At 38.5% G+C, this 23,195-nt stretch overlaps 1 protein-coding gene across 1 annotated transcript in view; it reads left to right on the forward strand.

The window, feature by feature from the left end:
• The window catches only part of prex2 (phosphatidylinositol-3,4,5-trisphosphate-dependent Rac exchange factor 2), a 155,553-nt gene that overhangs the window by 106,588 nt on the left and 25,770 nt on the right, over window positions 1-23,195 (forward strand). The window contains exons 31-35 of the mRNA XM_056248832.1: window positions 259-300; window positions 1,459-1,664; window positions 5,127-5,229; window positions 5,854-5,997; window positions 6,164-6,278. Coding sequence (XP_056104807.1) covers window positions 259-300; window positions 1,459-1,664; window positions 5,127-5,229; window positions 5,854-5,997; window positions 6,164-6,278 — 610 coding nt within the window. The remainder of the gene's footprint in view (window positions 1-258; window positions 301-1,458; window positions 1,665-5,126; window positions 5,230-5,853; window positions 5,998-6,163; window positions 6,279-23,195) is intronic.

Raw genomic sequence — 23,195 nt, forward strand, 5'->3', positions numbered from 1 at the left:
ATTCTCTGTGTAGAATTTCAGTGCAAAACCTTCTTATTCACTTCACTATATACAGCAGAAAATGAAATATTTTCTTTATTAATAACAATCAGAATTGCTACAATCAATTTGGCAAAACTTTTATTTTATTTTATTTATCATTATTTCATTTCACTTCACTTAAATGTGCTAAATCTGAAGCTATGGAGACTGATCATGTCCTGATTTTTATTAAGCGAACTTATTTAATGATTGACATTGCTTTTTATGTTCTCTCAGAGGTGAAAACTCGGCTACTGTTGGTCCTACTGCAATACACAGGTGGGTGTCGATTAAAGCAAATTCGGCATAGTATTCAAATACTATTAATATACATGACACATAATGAACATTCATCATTTACCACACTTTTATTCATATCTTATGCACAATAATCTGTCACACCAAACAGTAGGCAGTCTTTTGAGGTCACCCTGAATAAATGACTCTGAATTGAGAATTTCTCCACACAGCAGTTCTCATACACCTGCAAACAGCAGCCCAGCATCCTTCGAGAAAAATTATCCACATGAGCGGAGCCCTTAGAGAAATCTGCAATCCCCTTAAGGAAATTTAATTTAATATAAAGACATAGTTTTTCAAGGTTATGACTAGAAAATGCAGCTAAATTAAATACATTTGGCAGGGAAAAATGAGCAGCCTTTTGTTATGCTGTCTAATGTGTTTTAGGTTCATTGGGAAGTGATACGATTTTTTAATATGTCTTCAGATCATTTGTCAGCACTCTTGTGTTCTGATCTGTTGCGGCTTCTGAGCGTAAATTTAGGTAGGGCAGATTCTGGGTCTTAGCGCTAGTTTATGATAAACATTTTATAAGCTTTTTTTTCTAATCGCTGAACACATGCAGACACACTTTTGTCAGATGTCAGCCTGAGGGTGGCGTCCTAATGTAGATTGACAGACATGCGTAGTGAAAATAAGCAGGGTAGTCTGAAATCTTCCCCAATGGCTTTCAAATAGAGCGCGCTGCAGTTCCATTTTTCACCACAGATTTACATTGGAAAATTGTGGGGCGCTGTAGAGCTGACGGCGGCTCAGGCACCCGTATCATAATACATGCCTGCCGAAGCCATACGCTCAATTTTAATATATCTTACGACTCAAAATAGTCTAGAAAATCCGAAAATATTTGTTACAGAATGCTGTACAATTTATTATTGGTTCAGTTTAGAGGTCTATGTTATGATGAATATTTTGGTGGGGCTCCACCTGCCCTATCCACGACTGGTTCTGATTTTAGTCTCTGAACACAAAACATAATGTGAAGACTAAAAATAAAATATAATTTGAGAAGATTTATTAATTTTGAACGAGATGGCTCTAAAGGCATAGTTTACCCAGGAATGACCATACAAAACAGCTAATGGCTTAGATTTACCACTACATTATGCTAATTTGACCGTTTTTCTCTTTCCTCAGACTCAGAGATTCAGCTGAGGAGGGATATGGTGTTCAGTCAGAGTCTGGTGGCGGCGGTTTGCTCTTTCTCAGAGCAGTTGTTGGCTGTGTTAAATCAAGCTCTCGGCTCTGAGAGCGAAAGTCAGGAAGCCAGTCGCCGCTGGCTGGAGCAGATCTCCTCCGCTGGTCTTCTGTTCCATTTCCAATCCCTGCTCTCCCCAAACTTGGTGAGTACCTGCCACGGTCAGTGGGCTTTAAAAATAAGCCTCACCAGCCTTTCTAGTCTGACATCCTCCTTTGAGTTGGATATATTTTTGACCGAAGGCCATGAATGGCACTCGAATGTGTCAAAATCCAGTTGGATTTATCACAGCCTTCTTAGTTACAGCATTAAGGTGTTTTGTGTCTGATGCATAGCCTGTGAGATATAGTTGTTAAAGCAATAAGCAATCAGAGTGATGTGAATTATAAGGAGTTTATAAAACGATGTCAACAAATACATAATAAAAGACATACAAACAATAAATACTTAATAATGTTAAAAATAATAAGAAAATGTATTAATTACAATAATGGCAATGTGCTAATAGCATTTAAGAATTACATTTCTGTTTCAATTGAAGTGTTTTAAATTTTGTTTTATTTTGTTTTATTTTAAAGCTTTGTTTTTCGGGGGTTTTCCCTGCATTTTTTGTTTTGTTTTGTTTGAAGCCATTTAAGAAAATGTATTTGGTTTCATATTTTTGTTACAATATCATAATATTTTTTGTTTATGTTTTGTTTGAATTTAATCTAAAAATTAAGAAAGAAAATATAGAAAATTTAATACGTTATAAAGGGAATGGAAATGGATTGGATTCAATATGTTGGGAGATATGGAGTGGGTCAGGGAAGATTTTTGACCACTTTATACGTTTGATTGTAGTACTTCGTTTTGTCTAATTTATATCTTAATTTCAATTGATCTATTGAATTTTAATCAAGAAAAACAAGAAAAACTAACAATGCCTGGTGGAATGAAGTGCGTAACCAAACACAAGCCCACTTCCATGCTTCGGCGTCCTTAAGAAAAAGCCAAAACGTTTTGTTTTGTTTTGTTTTGTTTTGTTTTTTGTTTTGATCTGAATTTGAATCAAGTGACAGGAATTTATTGAATTGCAAGAAAAAAAACTGCTATGTATATATAATATATATAAAACATTTTGATTTCAAAGTCTGATGCAGTATGGTTGTTCTGAGGATTTATTTTAATGGCTGTGAGGATAAGGAAAGAGCCTAGCTTCTACTTAACAGCTGCCCTAAAGTTCATTATTTTACGAATTTAAGGCGAGACACTACAGGTGAATAGGGTAATTTTTTTAACTAGCAGATATCACCATGAAACTTTCCCAGTTGATTACCTACATTAAGATGAGAAAAAAATGTATTACAAGTTTTCTGTAATTTAATGTTTAAATATGCAAATTAGGCATTATCTACTTAAATATGTGCTAATTTACATATATTTCAAAAAATGAAATCTGAGTATTGGATAAAGCCAGGTTCAAAATTATTTTTTCATTGTGTTCACATATTAGATGGGAAAAAAATTACAGAGGGATTTATGGATATCTACTTTTGTTATCCTATAAATCAGAATATACTGTCAATAGCCTTAAAAAAAAGATTTTTGCCATGTTTTTTGGAATAAAATGTTATATAAATCGGGCTAGGAATAATATATTTACAAATCCCTCTGTAAATGTCTTCATAATATAACTAGGTACAAGACTGGAAAGTTTGGTGTATATGGGTGCTACCGAAGTGGAGATTTCGGACTTTGAGTATGAGAGAACAGTCATTTTGAGAAAACGGGCTTTAAAGATTTAGCATCAGCCAATGAGATTGCGCATTTGCGCCCTTTTACTTTCACGATTGGTTGCTGATAAAAAGGAAATGACCATATTTGGATCCGACAACATTGTACAAGAGAGAGAGAGCTTTCTAACGGTGTGTGTGATGACAGGGTGCAGATCGTGATCGCGGAGCAACGGATGATTTACAACGCCAACTTTTGATGAATTTATGAGAAATCTACAGACGCAAACAGACAAAGTGTAGTAAAATAGAGACCTAAATGTGTATTTCGGACTTTTTTTCACCACAAGTCTGAAAGAAGACATGTTTTTGAAGACAAATATCCCGAAATCTCAAAATTGACCAGTGAAAAAAAACCTATGTTTTTGCCTGCCGTGTCTCGCCTTAATGAGTTAGATAACTCTTCATTTAACAGAAAACTGTGTGGAGAGAACGACAGCATCCCTGAGCTACTTTCTTCATTTGTTTGTCCTTCTCCCTGCAGATTACATCTGCTTTTTTGTTTACCGCGACCAGCTGCAAGGTCAGATCCACGTCTGTGTATTGTGACTCAGTGGAGTTGGCTGTCTTATTGAATTGATGACTGTAGCCATGAGTGTTCTCCCAAACACTGGCAATTTACACAATCTGCGGGCATCCCGACAGACCAGGGGATAATGCAGGATTATCATGTCTTGTAAAGTGTTTCTGTCTCTGGCTTCGATTCCAGATCAGATTTCACCTGGCTGTGATTGAGGCCAGAGGATTACATTTCTTTATTTGTGTGCCTGGGGATGTTCTTTATGTGAAAGATTTATTTGCACCCAGAGTCACTTTATGACAGGGGTAGAATGTGAATGCTTTTCAGCCGAAGGATATAAGAGACGATTATTTCGCTTGCTGTTCATATTTAATGGAATACTTCTGAGATTATTTACTTACACTTCATGTCATTCCAAACCTGTATGACTTTCTGTCATCTTCAGTCAGACACAAACAGAACATTGTGAAAAACCCAGCTAGCAAACATATGTTCTAAGAACGTGCATTTTGAGAATGTAATTCAAGACCAGATAACTTAGAGCAAATGTTCTTTTAATGATATTGGAAGAATGTTTGTTCATTACTTTGAGAGAACCTTGCCGTTCTGAGAATTTTCCCTGTTAGCTGGGTAGTAACTGTTTTATTTGAGGAATGTAAAGACATGCAGCGTGAGTTTTAGATGCATGTCACGAAAGACAGGTTTAAATCAAGCATGTAGTCTGACTTAGTTGCCGCAGAGTCTAAACCTACATGTAAAATGAAGATTCCCAGCGTTTGAGACTTTAGTCTCATCTCCGCAGCATTGCCGCTCTTCCCCCTCCACCCCCGAACACACTCAGGGGAAGGAGAGCAGCGGCAGCGAGCAACCCGAAGGTAATTTCTTGACATGATATCGCTTGGCAGCTTTTGTAGGCCCCCAGATGAAAGGATTGTGGCATCTGGCACTTGGGAATCTTCGAGAGAGTCAGCCCACGTATCAGACAGAGGTGTCGCTTTCAGATGCGTGAGGACTGGTCCTGCAATTGTCACACCAAACTTGTTCAGATTTGTATGTGGTTTCATCTGCAGCTTTGGGCATACTGTGTGTACGCAGGCAGAAGATGAAGTAGAGAACGAATAGAGCAGAGGATGAAGAAAAGATGAATCTCTCTGCTTCTTCTTTTTAGTGCGTCTGCCACACGAAACTATAATTGTATTTTGCATCTATACCTAAGCATACCACATACCCCCACCCATTGAACACATGTTTTCACACATATTCAAGAGGACATAGTAATGGTTTTGTACTTTCTGTGTTATTTTGTCTTTAGACTGATGAGCAGGCCATCCTAGAAGATACACAAGTTGCTCTCATGGACCTGGAGAAGGTCAGCTTTTACTTCCGACAGTTTGAAGGAGAGCCTCTTGTTGCCAGTGAGTACTCTTGGAAGAAGCAACTTCCTTTTTGAACAGGAAATAATCTAAGCTAAATTTACTAGTATATTTACTGTATGTTTCCAATGTCCCTAAAAAGGTATTACCACCTAAACCACACTTAAAATGTATTTATGTCTTTTAATACAATTGGTATTTGTATTAAATTTATATCACACAAAATATGTTTTGTTTTTTGTTCACAATGAGAAACCAGTAAATATATTTTTCTATTAAAATTATGAGTGTTTTTCATAAAGTATTTGGACACTTTCTGTTGATAACTATTAGTGCAACGTGTCCATATTAATGTGATGTAAACATTTTTAAGCATCCAAAGGTTTCCAAACTTGTGTATATCAAACATTTATTTATATATTTATATACATTTTTTTGTATTTTTAATATAACTTTATATCAAATATAAACTGTTATTATATAATCTGTAATTTCATATGATTAAATCATAATTATTACATTGTTAATACTTACAATAGTGGCAGTGTATGAATTATTAGCTTCTGTATTCAAAAAGTCACTTGGAAACAGTATGTTTGCATGAAATATTTTATTAATAAATCCTCTGACTCCATCATGCTGATGGCTTTGTGTCTTTTTCTCCAGATATGCCCATCTCATACCAAGTCGAGGGCACACGGCAGGCTTTGAAGGTCTGTTTTTACCTGGAGGCGTTCTACTTCCAGCAGTTACCCCAGAGACTAAGACACGGTGGTAGCTTCAAAATCTACCCCGTCCTGTTCACCCAGGGTACGATGTGTTTGAATGGACATAGTTAGCCTAAAGCGTGCCAAAAATTGCTGAATTGTGCTCTTTTAAAGTGGAGCCAGTTATCGCCTCAACTTCTTTTTTTTACAAAATAATGTAACTAATACACATAGCTAAATGTCTGAATAATGTAATTTTTCTTTCATAGCCTTGGAGAGCATGGAGGGATATTATTACAGAGAAAATGTGTCAGTAGAGGAATATCAGGCCCAAATCAATGCTGGATCTCTGGAGAAGGTCAAGCAATACTACAAGAGACTCCGGTAAGTCATGCTTCACCTGTCAGTCAAACTTCAGCTCTGAAACTTCGCAATTTTCTCTCTACGCCATCATACCTAAGTGTAAAGCTGTCATTGTATTTCCTGATGAGGTGGAGATGGGAATTCTGGGAGATTTTAACAAGTGGTTAGGTTGCTCAGTTGAATCTCTACCCTCTGAGGGACTGGGTATTTGAAATAAAATAAACTGATGGATCATTGATCAAGTTAATAGTTAAATTCCCCCTTTGGTGAAAATCAAGCTTTTAATGTTGTTTATGTCTGTGGTGTTTTTAATTGGCTTTAAGAAAAACCATGTGCAAATTCATAAGTCAACACCATTGCTGAGTATTTTCTCTTTAAAACTGCAGTGAACCAAAGACAGTCTCAAAAACGCGGTTTGAAATCGCTGGTGTTTCTGACGTCACAAACTACCTTGTAACCAAACAGGTCAACGTGTGATCGTCAACGAGTGGATCTCTGAGCTGGTGCGAGTGAGTGGAGGCGGGGCTAATTTGCATATTCATAGAACCGCGTATTCTAAATGAGGCAAGGGTGTAGAGTTACATTCAAGCTATTTTATGGCATGATTTTTTTTTTCAAGTGAAAAACTTTTGAATATTTCATTTTGGTGATCAAAGATGAGTTTTAAGGGATACAATTATTGACTACAGGGGGACTTTAAACATTTTGAAATCACATTTTCAAACTGACAAATACATAAACATTTGAAACTGCTTTTATTCAAGTTTAAAGATGTAGACATCTGGCTCTTTGCCCATACTGTAATTATGTCAGTCTGTTTGTATAATGTTTTTTTTTTTGTTGGGATGAAGATGAATTTGCCCCCAGACCTCAAGATGAGTTCAATTCATCAGTCTGTCAAAACTAGACTTTATTTCATAGCCACAACTGATGTCTCAGATAAACTATACAGCCAAAAGTATGTGGGTACCTAAACATTCTGGGAAGGTATTCCAGGAACATTGCTGCAGTATATTATGGGAATATTCCCATCTAGGAATCCAGATATCTGTAGATCAGTGTTTTACACCGGCTTCATGTTTCTTTGGTTCTTTAGTTGTATGTTTAAGTCTTCCAGAGGTCTCTTGGGACATTAAAATGGCTGTTGAAACATGTAAGTTGTTTCCAAACCCTGAACATCAGCACTGATACTCAGAATATGAGTGAATTTGATATGTTTATGGAAAATAATCATCATGCAGGACCCTAATAACATGGTCTCTGAGCAGCTTATGTTTGCTTTATAGCACACAACGTAAGCATGTGATGTAGATCTCGCCCGTAATTGGTTACAGTGAGCTGAGGTCAGCCAAGTTTCATTGTGTTACGCGTGCCATAGGGGCATATTACTTTTGGGATTTGAATGGAAGCGAGCCTGCCAATTGTACCAGAGATCAAGTACAGCCTTGGCTTGGTTTGAGGCCAGTGGAAAATGTATGACGGGTTACTCAAGAAATATTGTCTCATTATGTGCAAACACTGTTTTGGTTTGGCTTGCCAACATTCGGGGTGTAATGCTGACAATTATCTACACTGTGCTCTCTGGCATACTGGCATTTTGAAAAAGTCTATCTATATTCCACTAATAACACAATTCTTCAGAGCCTTTTGCGTACTCTTGCTATCTGAGCATTGGTATTGGTATTTTTAAGCCGAGCTTAATGGATTTGTATCGACTGAATGTGAAGTGTGAACATTGAATGAGGAAAAGGCAAATCCGCTCCTTCTTCAAAATGTCACTGTTCTTATATGGATATGACAATGAGGCCACTATGTGCTAGATACTAAAATGTCCACATTTTCATTTTTTCTGAAAAACCATATTTTAAAATTGACTAGTCAGTGCCTTGTCTAAATGATTAGATGACAAAGGAACCAATATTGTCATATATAATAATTATGTGTTATTTATAATATATCAAATCGTCTCAGGTTACAAATGTAACCTTTGTTCCCTGAGAACAGGGAACGAGACAATACGTCATCGACGTTATGGGGAACGCCTCAGGCGTGACAGGTGTCTGAAATCACTATCAAATCACGTCAATCACATTGACCGGCGACAGCCCGTGAATCATTAGCGTGAATGATTAACGTGCGACCTGGAAGTATATAAGGGCGCCTTGCAAACATGACAAATCACCTTATCGTCTGAAGGGACTGTACGGCAGGCAAGCCCCGAGGCATGGCAGGGAGACGTATTGTCTCGTTCCCTGTTCTCAGGGAACAAAGGTTACATTTGTAACCTGAGACGTTCCCTTTCGAAGGGAACTCAACAATACGTCATCGACGTTATGGGGAACGATATACCCACGCCGCCATGCTGAGGGGAGTGCATGCCCTCAGGCAGTGACAACTGTCCGAACCAGCAAATTCAAATGAAATGCTAGAACCACTCACCCTCAGGTCACACTGGGCTGTCAGTGACAGCATTCCCTACGGTCATAGCCCAAGCTATAAGCCTAACAGGAAAACCTCCATAAACATAGTTAAATGAAAGCCTACCTGGGCCTGCTCAAAGGCCTAGGACCACAACTTCAATTAGAAGGGGCCCCTTCTAGGGAATGTGGCTAGGGAATCCGAAGGAACCCCAGCCAGTCACTATTCAGGGGAACGTACTCACCCCGATATGCCACCAGGACGGCCTGACCTGGCGTCAGATACATAGACACTTAGTCTGGCCACTTCCTGTCTGTCCGAAGACAGAGCCTCTGGAAAAAACCTTAAGTAAGGCATCCAACCCGAGGGACTGCGACGCTGGCAGTGAACCACTCGGCCCGGATCTCAGAGACGGGATATCCCGGAGAGTATGACTCAGCATAGTGCTTTATGACCCTTGCTAGCGAGAGGAGTTTCTCTACTCGATCCATGGATCAACCCAGTGTTTGCAAACACTGAGGAGGCCTGTGAAGGCCTAATGGCTGATCTAACCGGGAGGCCTCACAAGAGGCCTACGACCGTCTGACCAGACTCAGGAAGCCGCATGCTCATAGAGAACCTCAGTGAGGGGAGCACAAGGTCTGCCTGGTAGGCAAACCAGGCTGTAGGCAGGAAAGGTTCCAGGAGGGAACAAATAGCAGAGAATAAACACTTTAGCGAGCCAGGGCGCAAGCTCGCCCTCAGCAGCTGCCTATTAAGGCTAGCTGAAACTGATAGCAAGAGGCCACTAGCTTCATAAACCCAGCACCATTAGAGAAACATTACAGGGAGGCCCGGAGAGGCCTACTACCTGATAACCACAGTATGTGGGGAGCTCACCTTCAGGGAGGCCTGGTGAGGCCTGCTACCTTACAACCACAGTATGTGGGGAGCTCACCTTCAGGGAGGCCTGGTGAGGCCTGCTACCTTACAACCACAGTATGTGGGGAGCTCACCTTCAGGGAGGCCTGGTGAGGCCTACTACCTGATTGCTACAGTCTGTGGGAACTCACCTTCAGGGAGGCCTGGTAAGGCCTACTACCTGATAGCAACAGTATGTGGTCACCCACAGGGAGGCCTAGAGAGGCCTACTACCTGATAACCACAGTATGTGGGAACTCACCTTCAGGGAGGCCCGGTGAGGCCTGCTACCCTACAACCACAGTATGTGGGGAGCTCACCTTCAGGGAGGCCCGGTGAGGCCTGCTACCTTACAACCACAGTATGTGGGGAGCTCACCTTCAGGGAGGCCTGGTGAGGCCTGCTACCTTACAACCACAGTATGTGGGGAGCTCACCTTCAGGGAGGCCTGGTGAGGCCTACTACCTGATTGCTACAGTCTGTGGGAACTCACCTTCAGGGAGGCCTGGTAAGGCCTACTACCTGATAGCAACAGTATGTGGTCACCTACAGGGAGGCCTAGAGAGGCCTACTACCTGATAGCGATAGTACGTGGGGAACTCACCCTCAGGGAGGCCTGGTGAGGCCTGCTACCTGATAATCACAGCATGTGGGAACTCGTTTTCAGGGAGGCCTGGTGAGGCCTACTACCTGACAGCCATAATATCTGGGAGCTTTTTACTGCTACCCGATAGTAAGCCAGGCTAGCTGTCCAGTTGCCCGTCCTTGGGCTTGTCTCTTCAGGGAGGCCTGGTGAGGCCTACTACCTGATAACCATCTTCAGTGGGAATTCACCCTCAGGGATGCCTGAGGGGCCTACTACCTGATAGCAACTGGTAGCTGAGTCCGGGTGACAGTTCCAAGGCGGCCTGCTAAGGCCAGCCAGCTGGGGACTCGCCTATCAGGGAGGCCCGGTTGGGCCTACTAGCTGATAGCAAGTCAATTCTGCTACAAAGGAACACTGTTGGGAACCATACTACACCAATGTAACTATTGGGCCCACCCACAGGAGGCCTAGTACGGCTAGCTACCTGTAGCGGCATTAAAGCATGACCCACAATGTTGGGACTCACCTCCGAGGAGGCCTGTTTAAGGCCTACTACCCACCGGTGAGTCAACTGCCCGAACCACCAAGGCCAACCAATTCTCTCGAGAAGTAGCCTATAGCGCCCTCTTGGGGGCTGCTCATACAAGGAGGCCTGCTGAGGCCTACTACCTGATGGCGCAGCCTTCGTTGGCAGATAAGCTGTTTACACAGCGCCTACAGCATCCTGGTGCCTAATCACATTGCCCATGGCAGAGTACTCAGCATTGAGAGCTAATACCCTTAGAACAAGGGGAGTACAACATACGTCACTCTGCCTCAGTGGAGGCCCCAGTTAGTCAGGGGCCTACCATCTATGCATGGGCGTCAGCACAGGGCAATGCTCTGGCTTCAGGGGAGCGAACTTCGACCAAAGAAGAAGTGAAGGCTTACTTCATACTCGACCCGAGCCATAGTAGTGCGAGGTAGGATAAAAACAGAACTGGGAGTGAAGTGCTCAGACCTACCCTAAATCACAGGGGAATACTCACACCTCACCCTGAGTTTACCAGGGTGCGGGCCTGCCAGCGGCTCTAGGGGTAACAGAAAAACATCTGTGCCCAACCTAGGGGAGTGGGGCTTGAATGAAAGCCAACCACCTACAACCCACAGCCTGAGCAGTAGCTCAGCAAGGTATTAGTGAAGCCTACACTGGCGGCCTAAATCCGTAGGCCAGTTCTGCACGGCAGGGTCGGGCAGGAGACTCAGTCTTCTTCGTGAAGCGAAAGACGGCCTAACCCTGCTCAAAAGGACTTATATACCACGGAGGCCTAACTGAGGCCTACCATGTCCTTATAAACCATCCTCTGCACCACGCTGCATTACTCTAGTCCCCCCAGAATGCAGAGAAGGGGGCGGGCCTTGGCCTAACGACTCCCATGGGAGGAGGCTGATTATACAGGGATGCCAAAACCTACATTCACAAAGTGAAGGGTCAGAGGAAGAAATGCTAATTTTAGCAGAACGCCTCTAATATCCCTGGCACAGCCTAGGCCAGCTACAGAGGCGGCCCTGGTGAGGGCCAACCTGTAAGCATAGATCTATCTGAGGGCTCAGAGGAGCCACAGCCTACTAAAGAATATAGTCTGTATTATTCCATACAAAGGGCTGCAGAACGCTCAACCTAATAAAAACTCAACAGAGCTCAAGGGGCGAAATACTCAGAAAAGTCAAAACGGTCCCATGGGCCGGACATAAGATCTATCTGAAGCTCTAGCGTCAGTCAACACTCTAAGTAAACATTCTATCAGAGAGAGACCAACTACTCTACCCTTAGGTGGCTAGTAGCCCGAAGGCTAACATAGTTATCATTCTGGCCACCTAACGGGGAACTTCAGGGCCCTAATAATCCAATAAAGTTAGCTTACCTTTATTACCTTGACATGACCCCATAACTCTTTATACAGGGAACAAGGTCTGTAAAGAGAAATGTTATTTTTTATCACAAAAAATATACTCCTTGAAAAGACCAGCAGCTCACCTGCGGCGTGCAAAGTGAAGACTCACCAGACAGTTCATGAACATGGGGTCTACCACCTTTACATACCTGAAAGAGGCACTCTCACTAACCAAGCCGAGGCGGGCCATCAGAACATTGTTCTAACCATGAGCCCAGCCTCAGGCCTGATGTAAGAAGCGCCTGGGGAGTCGGGGAAGAGAGGAAAAGGCAAAGATATAATCACGCCCTCAGGGAAGATGATCCAAGACCAACGCAACGTGCGTTTGTGCCGGATCACCTCCCTCAGATCCCTCTTCCCATCCACGCATACCCACGCTCTCCTATCCTCTCAACATCAGCGAGCTAGCCCGCTGATGTTGGTGGATACAGGCACAGTATGGGTTCTTCCATGTCCTCTCGATCTCAGTATGAGATCGGGAAGAAATGAAAGGCTCACCTGAGCTGGTGGTTCTATGACCGGGGAAAAACCGCTCTCATCGCGAGCGATTTCTCCCCCAACGAGCAGCCACGGCAGCTGCAGCCTGCCCGCGGCGCGTTCTATAATACCAACCAGCTCAGCATACACGGGGCAGGGTGGCTGAGAAGATACAGGAAAATATTTTATTATTTCCACCCTCATCAGCCATCTCCTGTTTGTCCGGGAGAGCGCTTGCTGCCGGACTAAGTTTTCCCTTTTTTTCTTTTTTGAAAAACTTCATCCAATTGCAGCTTCTCATCAGCCGCCGCATCGTCTGAGAGGATTACACCCCTCTCAAGGCGATCGGCGAGCTTCATCTGTGACATCCAGACGCTGAACCCTCTTCTCTCGAGAAGAGGGACAGGCGCGATCACAATTTGTACAGGCAGTTCCCTCGAGAACCGCCTGTGCGCGTCTTCCTTCCCAGACAAAAAATGCACAGTTCACGTGTGTCACCCGGCTACAAATATCTTGGGCACGGGTCTGCACACTTCTGAAAGCATTTCATCATTACCTGATTTTCAAAGCAGTTACAGACAAAACAGTCCCTGAAGACGAAAAGATGATTTGTCATGTTTGCAAGGCGCCCTTATATACTTCCAGGTCGCACGTTAATCATTCACGCTAATGATTCACGGGCTGTCGCCGGTCAATGTGATTGACGTGATTTGATAGTGATTTCAGACACCTGTCACGCCTGAGGCGTTCCCCATAACGTCGATGACGTATTGTTGAGTTCCCTTCGAAAGGGAACATAACATTTTTGCTGAATATTTATATTAATTACAATAATTGTGTTATATTACATTTTAAATAAATGCACATATTCAATATTAATTAAATGCATCTAATTACATATACACACACACACACACACACACACACACATATATATATATATATATATAGTCGAGTGAATTGTTGAGCGAATGCATGTATTATCCAATATACTGTTACACATGTGTTTTTTTCTCTCAACTGTTTACGTTCACTTAAGACATAACACACTACTGTGTGTTTACGAGGAAACCCGCCAATATGGGCAATTTGTATGGCAAGCCGTTTTAACTTTTATTTATTTCCAGGATATGAATACTTGATATCAACAATTCAATTTTCACTAGTTAAAATTATAATTATTGATATCAGGAATAATATTTCTACTAGTAACAATGGCAATTTTTGATATCAGGAATTACATTTTCACTAGTAACAATGCTAATTCTTGACATCAACATTTACATTTTCACTAGTTAAAATGATAATTCTTGATATCAACAATTGAATTGCAACTAGTAAAAACTATAATTCTTGATATCTGTAATTGTATTTTCACTAGTGAAATGTCACCATAGGCTAGGCAAGCCGTTTTAACTTTTATTCATTTCCAGGATATGAATACTTGATATCAACAATTACATTTTAGATATCAACAATTACATTTTTTGATATCAACAATTACATTTTTGATATCAACAATTACATTTTTGATATCAACAATTCAATTGTTGATATCAACAATTCAATTCTTGATATCAACAATTGAATTATTGATATCAAAAATGTAATTCTTGATATCAACAATTGTATTTTCACTAGTGAAATGTCACCATAGACTGCCATTCAAAATCAATTGTTGATATCAAGAATTGATTTCTTACTAGTAGAAATATAATTTTTGATATCAATAATTACATTGTTACTAGTACAAATGCGAATTCCTGATATCAATAATTAAATTATCACTAGTCTAAATGTCTATTCTTGATATCAACAACTGAATTGCTACTAGTAAAAATTTTCATTTTTGATATCTGAAAATGTATTTCTGATATCAATAGTATTTCAGATATCTAAAATGGCTTTCTTACTAGTAACAATCACATTCATGATATCAGAAATTAACATTGTCACTAGTGAAAATTGAATTATTGATATCAAAAATGAACATTGTTACTAGTAGCAATTCAATTGTTGATATCAAGAATAGACATTTCAACTAGTGACAATTTAATTCTTGATATCAAAAATAAAGGTTTTTACTAGTAAGAATTGTATTTCTGATATGTGAAATTGGAATTTCAACTAGTAAGAAATCAATTCTTGATATCAAGAATTGATTTTGAATGGCAGCCTATGGTGACATTTCACTAGTGAAAATACAATTACAGATATCAAGAATTATAGTTTTTACTAGTTGCAATTCAATTGTTGATATCAAGAATTATCATTTTAACTAGTGAAAATGTAAATGTTGATGTCAAGAATTAGCATTGTTACTAGTGAAAATGTAATTCCTGATATCAAAAATTGCCATTGTTACTAGTAGAAATATTATTCCTGATATCAATAATTATCATTTTAACTAGTGAAAATGTAATTGTTGATATCAAGTATTCATATCCTGGAAATGAATAAAAGTTAAAACGGCTTGGCTGCCATTCAAAATCAATTCTTGATATCAAGAATTGATTTCTTACTAGTTGAAATTCCAATTTCACATATCAGAAATACAATTCTTACTAGTAAAAACCTTTATTTTTGATATCAAGAATTAAATTGTCACTAGTTGAAATGTCTATTCTTGATATCAACAATTGAATTGCTACTAGTAACAATGTTCATTTTTGATATCAATAATTCAATTTTCACTAGTGACAATGTTCATTTCTGATATCATGAATGTGATTGTTACTAGTAAGAAAGCCATTTTAGATATCTGAAATAATATTGATATCAGAAATACATTTTCAGATATCAAAAATGAAAATTTTTACTTGTAGCAATTCAGTTATTGATATCAAGAATAGACATTTAGACTAGTGATAATTTAATTATTGATATCAGGAATTCGCATTTTTACTAGTAACAATGTAATTATTGATATCAAAAATTATATTCCTACTAGTAAGAAATCAATTCTTGATATCAACAATTGATTTTGAATGGCAGTCTATGGTGACATTTCACTAGTGAAAATACAATTGTTGATATCAAGAATTACATTTTTGATATCAATAATTCAATTGTTGATATCAAGAATTTAATTGTTGATATCAAGAATTCAATTGTTGATATCAACAATTGAATTGTTGATATCAAAAATTTAATTGTTGATATTAAAAAATGTAATTGTTGATATCAAAAATGTAATTGTTGATATCAACAATTCATATCCTGGAAATGAATAAAAGTTAAAACGGCTTGCCATACAATTTGACATAATTTTGTGTGTATATGTCGTAAGAAGACGTGAAAGTATACTCAATTCAGTATTTGCGTGCTTCGGATGTGTGTTGCTCACACAAATCTTCTTAAACAGCGATTACCGAATTGAGTCTCTTTTGCGTCTTGCGCTTGAATATTTAAATTGCCAAGGGTTAAAAACACGTGCAAATGATAAACTTTTGCGACAATCCAGCACCGGCTCGATCGGGCAAGTGACAGTTCCTTCAACTGTCCCGAGCGTCATTCACATACAGGAATAAAGTGTTCGAGTAATCTTAATCCCCAAAAGACAAATGTAGAATTGCCAGATTTTATTTGTGAGTAGTCTTTATTTGTCACAAAACTGTGTTTGTTTTAACCACTTATATTGCACGTTTATATATTTAAACTTGGTATATCCTACAAAATGACCCCTGTGAGATCGAAGCCAAAGAAAACGTGCTCTTTACATCTTTGGCCTTTGTAAATGATTGACAGTATTGATTGGCCATTTTCCATCTTCGGCCGAGTAATGTTCTGAGCTCATTGACAAGTTCAATTGATGATATACTGCAAAGATCCAAACAGACCCATGCACTAATGTTGGTAATGATTTGAATGGAAAAGAATACCAAAATGTCTGGAGTCTAAGGGATTGAGGGATGTCTGTAGATTGCTTATTATCCAGAGCTCATTTTAAAAGTACAATCAAAATGTGATGGGAGCACTAAATAAGATGCTATAATACCCAAAGAGAATTATCATTCCTATTTACCTCTATTAGAAATATATGAACTATATACTGTACGTATATGTTGCTTCATGCATCACCGTGATCAAACAAAGGCACATGTGCATTAAACCCAGATGAAATATATTATATATTACTGTTCAAATGTGAAGTGAATTACTTCTGACATTACTGATGTTGCTCATCAGAGTAAAGCTTGGAGATTGACTTAGTGGTCTTACCACAAAGACCACATCTGTCTTTACAAAAAGACCACCTTTTTGTATGCCAGGACAAATTTGGGGCTATAATTTCAGCTAAACTGTATTCTGTTTGTCTATGACTATGTCTTAAAGGAGATAAGACATCACTTGGGATCTCCTCCTTTAAGTCAATCTATTCTGACTGATGAGGTCATTAGAATCATCATGAAACAAACCTGATCTGAAAATAACAAACACATGTCTGGTCTCATGCGAATAAATTTTACATTATGTGCCTTTCCATTTCTATTCATATAAGTATATCACATCCATCACTAAAATACTTAGTTGCTTAAGGCTAGAATGGTGAACCTGAAACCTTTTGTATATCTTCCCAGATCGTTAACCACAACAGTGTGTCTCAGTGGGGTTTCTGACAAAGAGCAGACATTTAATTCTTGGCCAGTTTCTTTATTCAGTTGGCTTACTGTCCAGTCTCTCTGTCTGTGACATCTATAAAGTCAAATTTGTGTATACATAAGTATTGATGATTGATGATTATTATAAATTTTCCTAAAAATAATGTCACTATGCCGGTTTTGCCGTTCTAAAGTTTGAGAACGATTGGACCGAGATATTTTAACAGAGTGTCTTCAATATCACAAATGGCATTAGAGTTGGTAAGTTCAATTCATTTCCATAAATCAGGTCAGTTTCTTTGGCATAATCACTCAAAAAAATGTCTAATGGAAGTCTGGAAAGAAATGTCTTGATTTATTTTTTAAACTACTTTTACTGTTTTAGTTGTTGCATTAAATCTGTTTAATCTTTTTCACTGCAGCGGCTTTTTGGCTGTTTGGCTGAGATGATGATTCATCTGATTGAAAAAAATCACCCTTTTAAGCCATTACAGCACAAATACAGAAATATGAAAACATATATCAAATATCATAAAAAGGCTAATTACATATATTAGCATTGGATCTTTTTTTTCATGGATTGGATCTTTGATACAAGTATATTTTGTCTTACATGCATTGGCAGATTATTTTGACTATTTTTAAGTACGAACAAAAAGTGGAACATTTAAAAGCAAGGAGAATTGAAAAAAGGGATGGTGTGAAAGAAAGGTGCAGTCAGAATAGAGAGACACATGTACAGTACTGGCAGATGTTTCAGAGCTGTTGCTTTATTTATTTGTTGTAACTATGTTATTTTTGCCTTTATTTGTACCACATCCGGCACTACATTAGCTCACATTATCAGCGCACAGCTCTGGAAGAAGTTCAGATGAGTATGCAGTGTTAATGTGGTCTTTATCGAGTCGATGTCAGCTCCAGTTGTGTCTTTTCATGGAAAGCACTTTTGGAGACAGCACAGTACCCCTTTTCATGTGGAATGGAAATTAAAATAGTTTGACTACAGTTGGCGCATTCAATCGAATCCGTGACTCATCTGGTAGTTTTTAAGCTGTTTAACTTTGTGTCCAGTTCATGTCCAGTTCATCTCCCTTCATAAATAAGACTTCAAAGTATGGGATAGAAACTGCTTCTAATACACCCAGTAAGTCAGTAATACAGTTGAGACCTTGATGTGGCATCAGATGTGGTGGCTGATTTTTCTGATGATGAACCGCCAAAAAAGACTCCAGCCAGCTTCTTTCATTTCAAGTTTTGTGGATTGTTAGATTAATTCCACAGCTTTGTTGACTAAAAATAAATTTGGTTTTTTGATTGTTCTCCTAAACAAGGCATTCACTGCTGATTTCAGATCTAAACTCCACATGCCCACAAGTTCTTTGTTTTTTTCCCCGAGTTACTGAAGTGAGACTTGTTTGTAGTGGTCTCTGCGGTCCTAGTCATGTGGATGTGGTGTGTTTGATACAGATGGGTAGCTCGTTCTTGTAGCACTCTGACCCTGTGTTAGGTTTCTGGATTGTGGGATGTGTGTGTTAGACAGCTGGATTAATGGCCGTACTTATCAGCCGGTAAAAACTCGATGCTTGGCTAGTCGCGTGTCTAGAAGTTGCCGTAAGAACTGAATTGGTTGAGCGATCTGATCTGGTCCCGATGGGAAGACACCTAAACATGGGCTGAAATATATATGTGTGTGTGTGTGTGTGTGTGTGTGTGTTTGTGTCTGTTAGAGTGCTTTTATGACAGCTTTGATGGAACCAGCATGACATCATGTTTGTGAATTGGTTTGTAATTAGTCGAGGTTTGTTGAGGTCATGCATTGGGTCATGGTGGCGGTTGAGGCCTAGCGCTATTTGTAGATTTATTGGTCTTCTTAAAGGCATGATGGCCTGATAATGACCATGATGCAATGCTGAGCCTCAAAGAAACCAAATAAAAACAAACCTTTGGCAGAGGGCACAATATTTGCCAAAACCACAAGTAAATGTTAGACCACGAGTGTCAAGAAAAAATAAATATACATGTTTGGTCAAATATGACGAATTGAATTGGATTTTCTAAAAATTTATTTTTAGCAAATATTGACTAGTTGCTGATTAGCATGCATATTACTAGTTATTGGGTGTTTATTAGTACTTATAAAGCACATATCAATGCCTTATTCTGCATGACCATATTCTACATCCCTTAATCCTAGCCAATACCTAAACTTAACAACTACCTTACTAACTATTAATAAGCAGTAATTAGGAGGTTATTGAGGCAAAAGTCATAGTTAATAGTTAGTTAATTGTGAGAATTGGACCCAGATTTCAGTAAATGAATTAAAACCATTGTTAATTTGATTCAGTAAATACCTCTATTTGCATCTAAATACAACTCCATACTATCATGGTCCCGCTGAGGCATGCTGTATTCATTCATCAGTGTCTAATCATGCCTGAAAACCCCAAAGCACACTGGGTAATGCTTGTGAAATAGGGCCAGAAGTGGGTTTTTTTTAGGTTTTAAGATGAAACAGTGCAGTGGCTGCAATTTGCTTTTAGGCCCAGCAAACAGAGGCGCAGCTAAATTGGTCCCATCCTTGGATCCTGTCCAGCATTTCCATTAAAGTCTCTCATAAGAGCCCATGGAGAGAAAACACAGGCCATCAGTTACTGCACAGTGTGCCTTAAAGGAAAGACCACTGCTGAGTTACGACTCCTGCAGGAGGGTCCCACGTTCACCACACACAGACCAGGACACATTCTAAGATAACACCGCCCTCTGGTTTAATGGATTACATTTGCCTGCTTGAGTAGTGACCCTTAATCGCAGTAAAGCCCACCAGAATCCATTTTCACAGCGTGGGGGGTTTGTTGTTATGCTTTATCTTTGATGAAATATTACACTTCTTGACTCTGAGATATTTGAGATCCTTCCTTCCTTCCTTCCTTCCTTCCTTCCTTCCTTCCTTCCTTCCTTCCTTCCTTCCTTCCTTCCTTCCTTCCTTCCTTCCTTCCTTCCTTCCTTTCTTTCTTTCTTTCTTGATAATTAGACTAAAAAAGATAGTAATATGTTTTTGTTAATTTACCTTGTTAATATCATTAGACATGTTTTTTTTAAAGACACCGCCATTGAAAAGTTTGGTTGGTAAGATTTTTTTAATTAATATTTTAATGTCTAGGCTGTATTCATTTGATAATGCAGTAAAAAACAGTAATATTGTGAAATATTTGTACAATGTAATATTTTTTTGATGGCAAAGCTGAATTTTTCATCATCATTGCTCCAGTCTTCAGGATCAGATGATCCTTAAGAAATCATTCTAATATTCTGATTTGATGCTCAAGAAACATGTATTATTAATCTAATAATTGTAACAGTTGTGATACTTAATATTTTTCCTGAAAACTGATCTTTTTTTTTCAGGATTCTTTGATGACAAATCTTTTGTAGCATTATAATTTTTTTTTTACTGTCACTAATCTTTTGATCAGTTTAATGTGTTATTGATGTATAAAAATATTTCTTTCTTTCTTTCTTTCTTTCTTTCTTTCTTTCTTTCTTTCTTTCTTTCTTTCTTTCTTTCTTTCTTTCTTTCTTTCTTTCTTTCTTTCTTTCTTTCTTTCTTTCTTTCTTTCTTTCTTTCAAAACAAACAAACAAAAAAGTTACTGACCCCAAACATTTGAACGGTAGTGTACATATAAATGTGATTGAACATGAATTAGGTTATATTTCATATTCATATGTCAAATGTCAAAACACCATGTACCATCTGATGTCATCACTATACCAAGGTACACAGTATTTTCTTTCTTTCAATCCGTCTTTCTCATTGCTAACTACACTATATCTTTTTTTGACAAGTATCATATTAATTATTGGTTTTAGACATGTACCATGGTATTCTTTTTAGTATTGAATTAACATTTAAAAGAATAAAATGTTACACTTTATTTTAGGGTGTCCGTGTTATACAATGTAATTAAACATTTAAGTACTAATAATTAACTACATGCAATAGGGTTAGGGTTAGGAATAGGGGTTAGTTTAGGGTTAGTTGCACGTACAGTAATTATGCATAATTTATACAGTAACTACATGTCACATATTTTATTAGGTAACACTTTATCTTACAGTGCCCTTGTTACATACAGTACAGTACATGTAAAAGATAACATTCAGGATGGTATTTTGTGTAAAAATCTCATGCCCTTAAATATAAGTTAACACACACCCCCTGTCAGTGCAGTGTTTCTCAACAGTGAGTTGTTGTCTCTGCCGTGAAACTGAACAGCGGATGGGCGATTGATCTAGTGACATAAATCGTCAGCTCCATCTGGTGCTGTTTGAGCCCGCCAAACTTGTCTGTTTGGTTTTGCGATGCGTGAAGACCCGTTCTGCCCATCTGGTGCGTAGAACTTTAAAAAAGCACAGCGGGCTATTGTTTTAAATCAGTGGACTCTTTAGTCACAGTCTGAAGTGAGAGGCACATTACATGAAACTGTACTGGTGTGGAAAAATCAGGACGTGAACCATAGTGACTTATGAACTTTAACTGGTCTAGCACAACTTTTTTTACGGGTGTAGAAGAGCTTTCATGATTTTCTTTCATAAAGAATCTCTCTAGTCTTGCCTTGATAGATTTTAGTCAAACTGAGTGTTACAGAGCACTTTTCAAATCCTGCTCTGATATGTCCAGGCAAGGACATCTTTGGAGACTTTGCTGATGGATGTGGCCATGGCTTATTCTGAGACTTTAGGCCGTCTGCAGGAAGGGTGATGGACTGAAACTTCAGAGATTCAGAATTCACAAAAAATGAAAAAGCAGCCGGCACAGAACTGCTGGATTGTGAAGGTCTTGTGTCGGCAGTCTGAGAGGCATTTGTCTTCTTGACTGAAATTACGGAGTACATTTTCTTTTTGCCTGGTCTCCTTTTCTTTCTTTTCAACACACTCTGTTGTAGTCAGGGTCAGTAAATATTAGAGCATTATACATTTTAGAAACGTTTAATCATATCTTTTGCATGTAAAAATGAAATTTTAATGTAAAATAAAGAAAAATGATATTAATTAATATAAATAAAATATTACTAAAATGCACACAGACGTTTAAAAGTTTGGGGTTGGTAAGATTTTTTAAATGTCATTGAAGTTGTATATGCTCACCAAACATTACAAAGAGTGATATTGTGAAATATTATCACATTTTAATGTTTCTATTTTAATATATTTTAAAATTTTATTTATTTCTCTGATGGCATATTTAATGCATATTGAATCTGCAGCAATTACTCCAGTCGTCAGTGTCACATGATCTTTCAGAAATCATTCTAATATGCGGATTTGCTGCTCAAGAAACATTTCTCATTATTATCAATGTTTAAAACAGTTGTGCTTGATTTTTTTGTGAAAACAAATTCCTTTTTTCGACATTCTTAGAATAGAAGGATTGAAAGAACAGCATTATTATAGCATATTTTTTGTAACATTGTTAAAGTACAATTCTTGTTAAATAAAAGTATTTTCTTTCTTTGAAACTGACTTTGACAAATTTACACAAATTGTGGTGTGGACAGTATATGTAATATTTGATCAGAGTGACTTTTTTTTAAATTAGATTGTAAACCTCCGACTGTTATTTACAGCTGGCAAAGGTCTAAAGTGAGATTTAGCTTTAGATACAGTATGTCATTTGAAACAATAATATACCAGGATCACAGACATTCCTGTGTATTACACTGCATTGAAATGGCTACAATGGCTATCGAGGTCTACTAGGCTAGCTGCTGAATCAGAGCTTAGAGGCCTTGATGGATGTTTCTAAGCCAATTAACCTCCATTTGTGGTTGTTTGCGCTTGGCATGATATGTTGGGTGCCGCTTAATGAAATGAAGATGAAAATCCTTTTGTAAATCAGTGGAATGAGTGATTTAAACTCTTAATGCTTTAAGCTGATGGTATCTTGGTGTTTCTAAAGAACTTTGCTTAATGCTTCCCATTACACTAACATAAGCTGCCTCAATTAGTATGCAGGGTGAG

Source organism: Rhinichthys klamathensis, unplaced genomic scaffold, assembly GCF_029890125.1.
Source record: "Rhinichthys klamathensis goyatoka isolate OS25496 unplaced genomic scaffold, OSU_Roscu_1.1 h1tg000059l_1, whole genome shotgun sequence".
Classification (NCBI taxonomy): domain Eukaryota; kingdom Metazoa; phylum Chordata; class Actinopteri; order Cypriniformes; family Leuciscidae; genus Rhinichthys; species Rhinichthys klamathensis.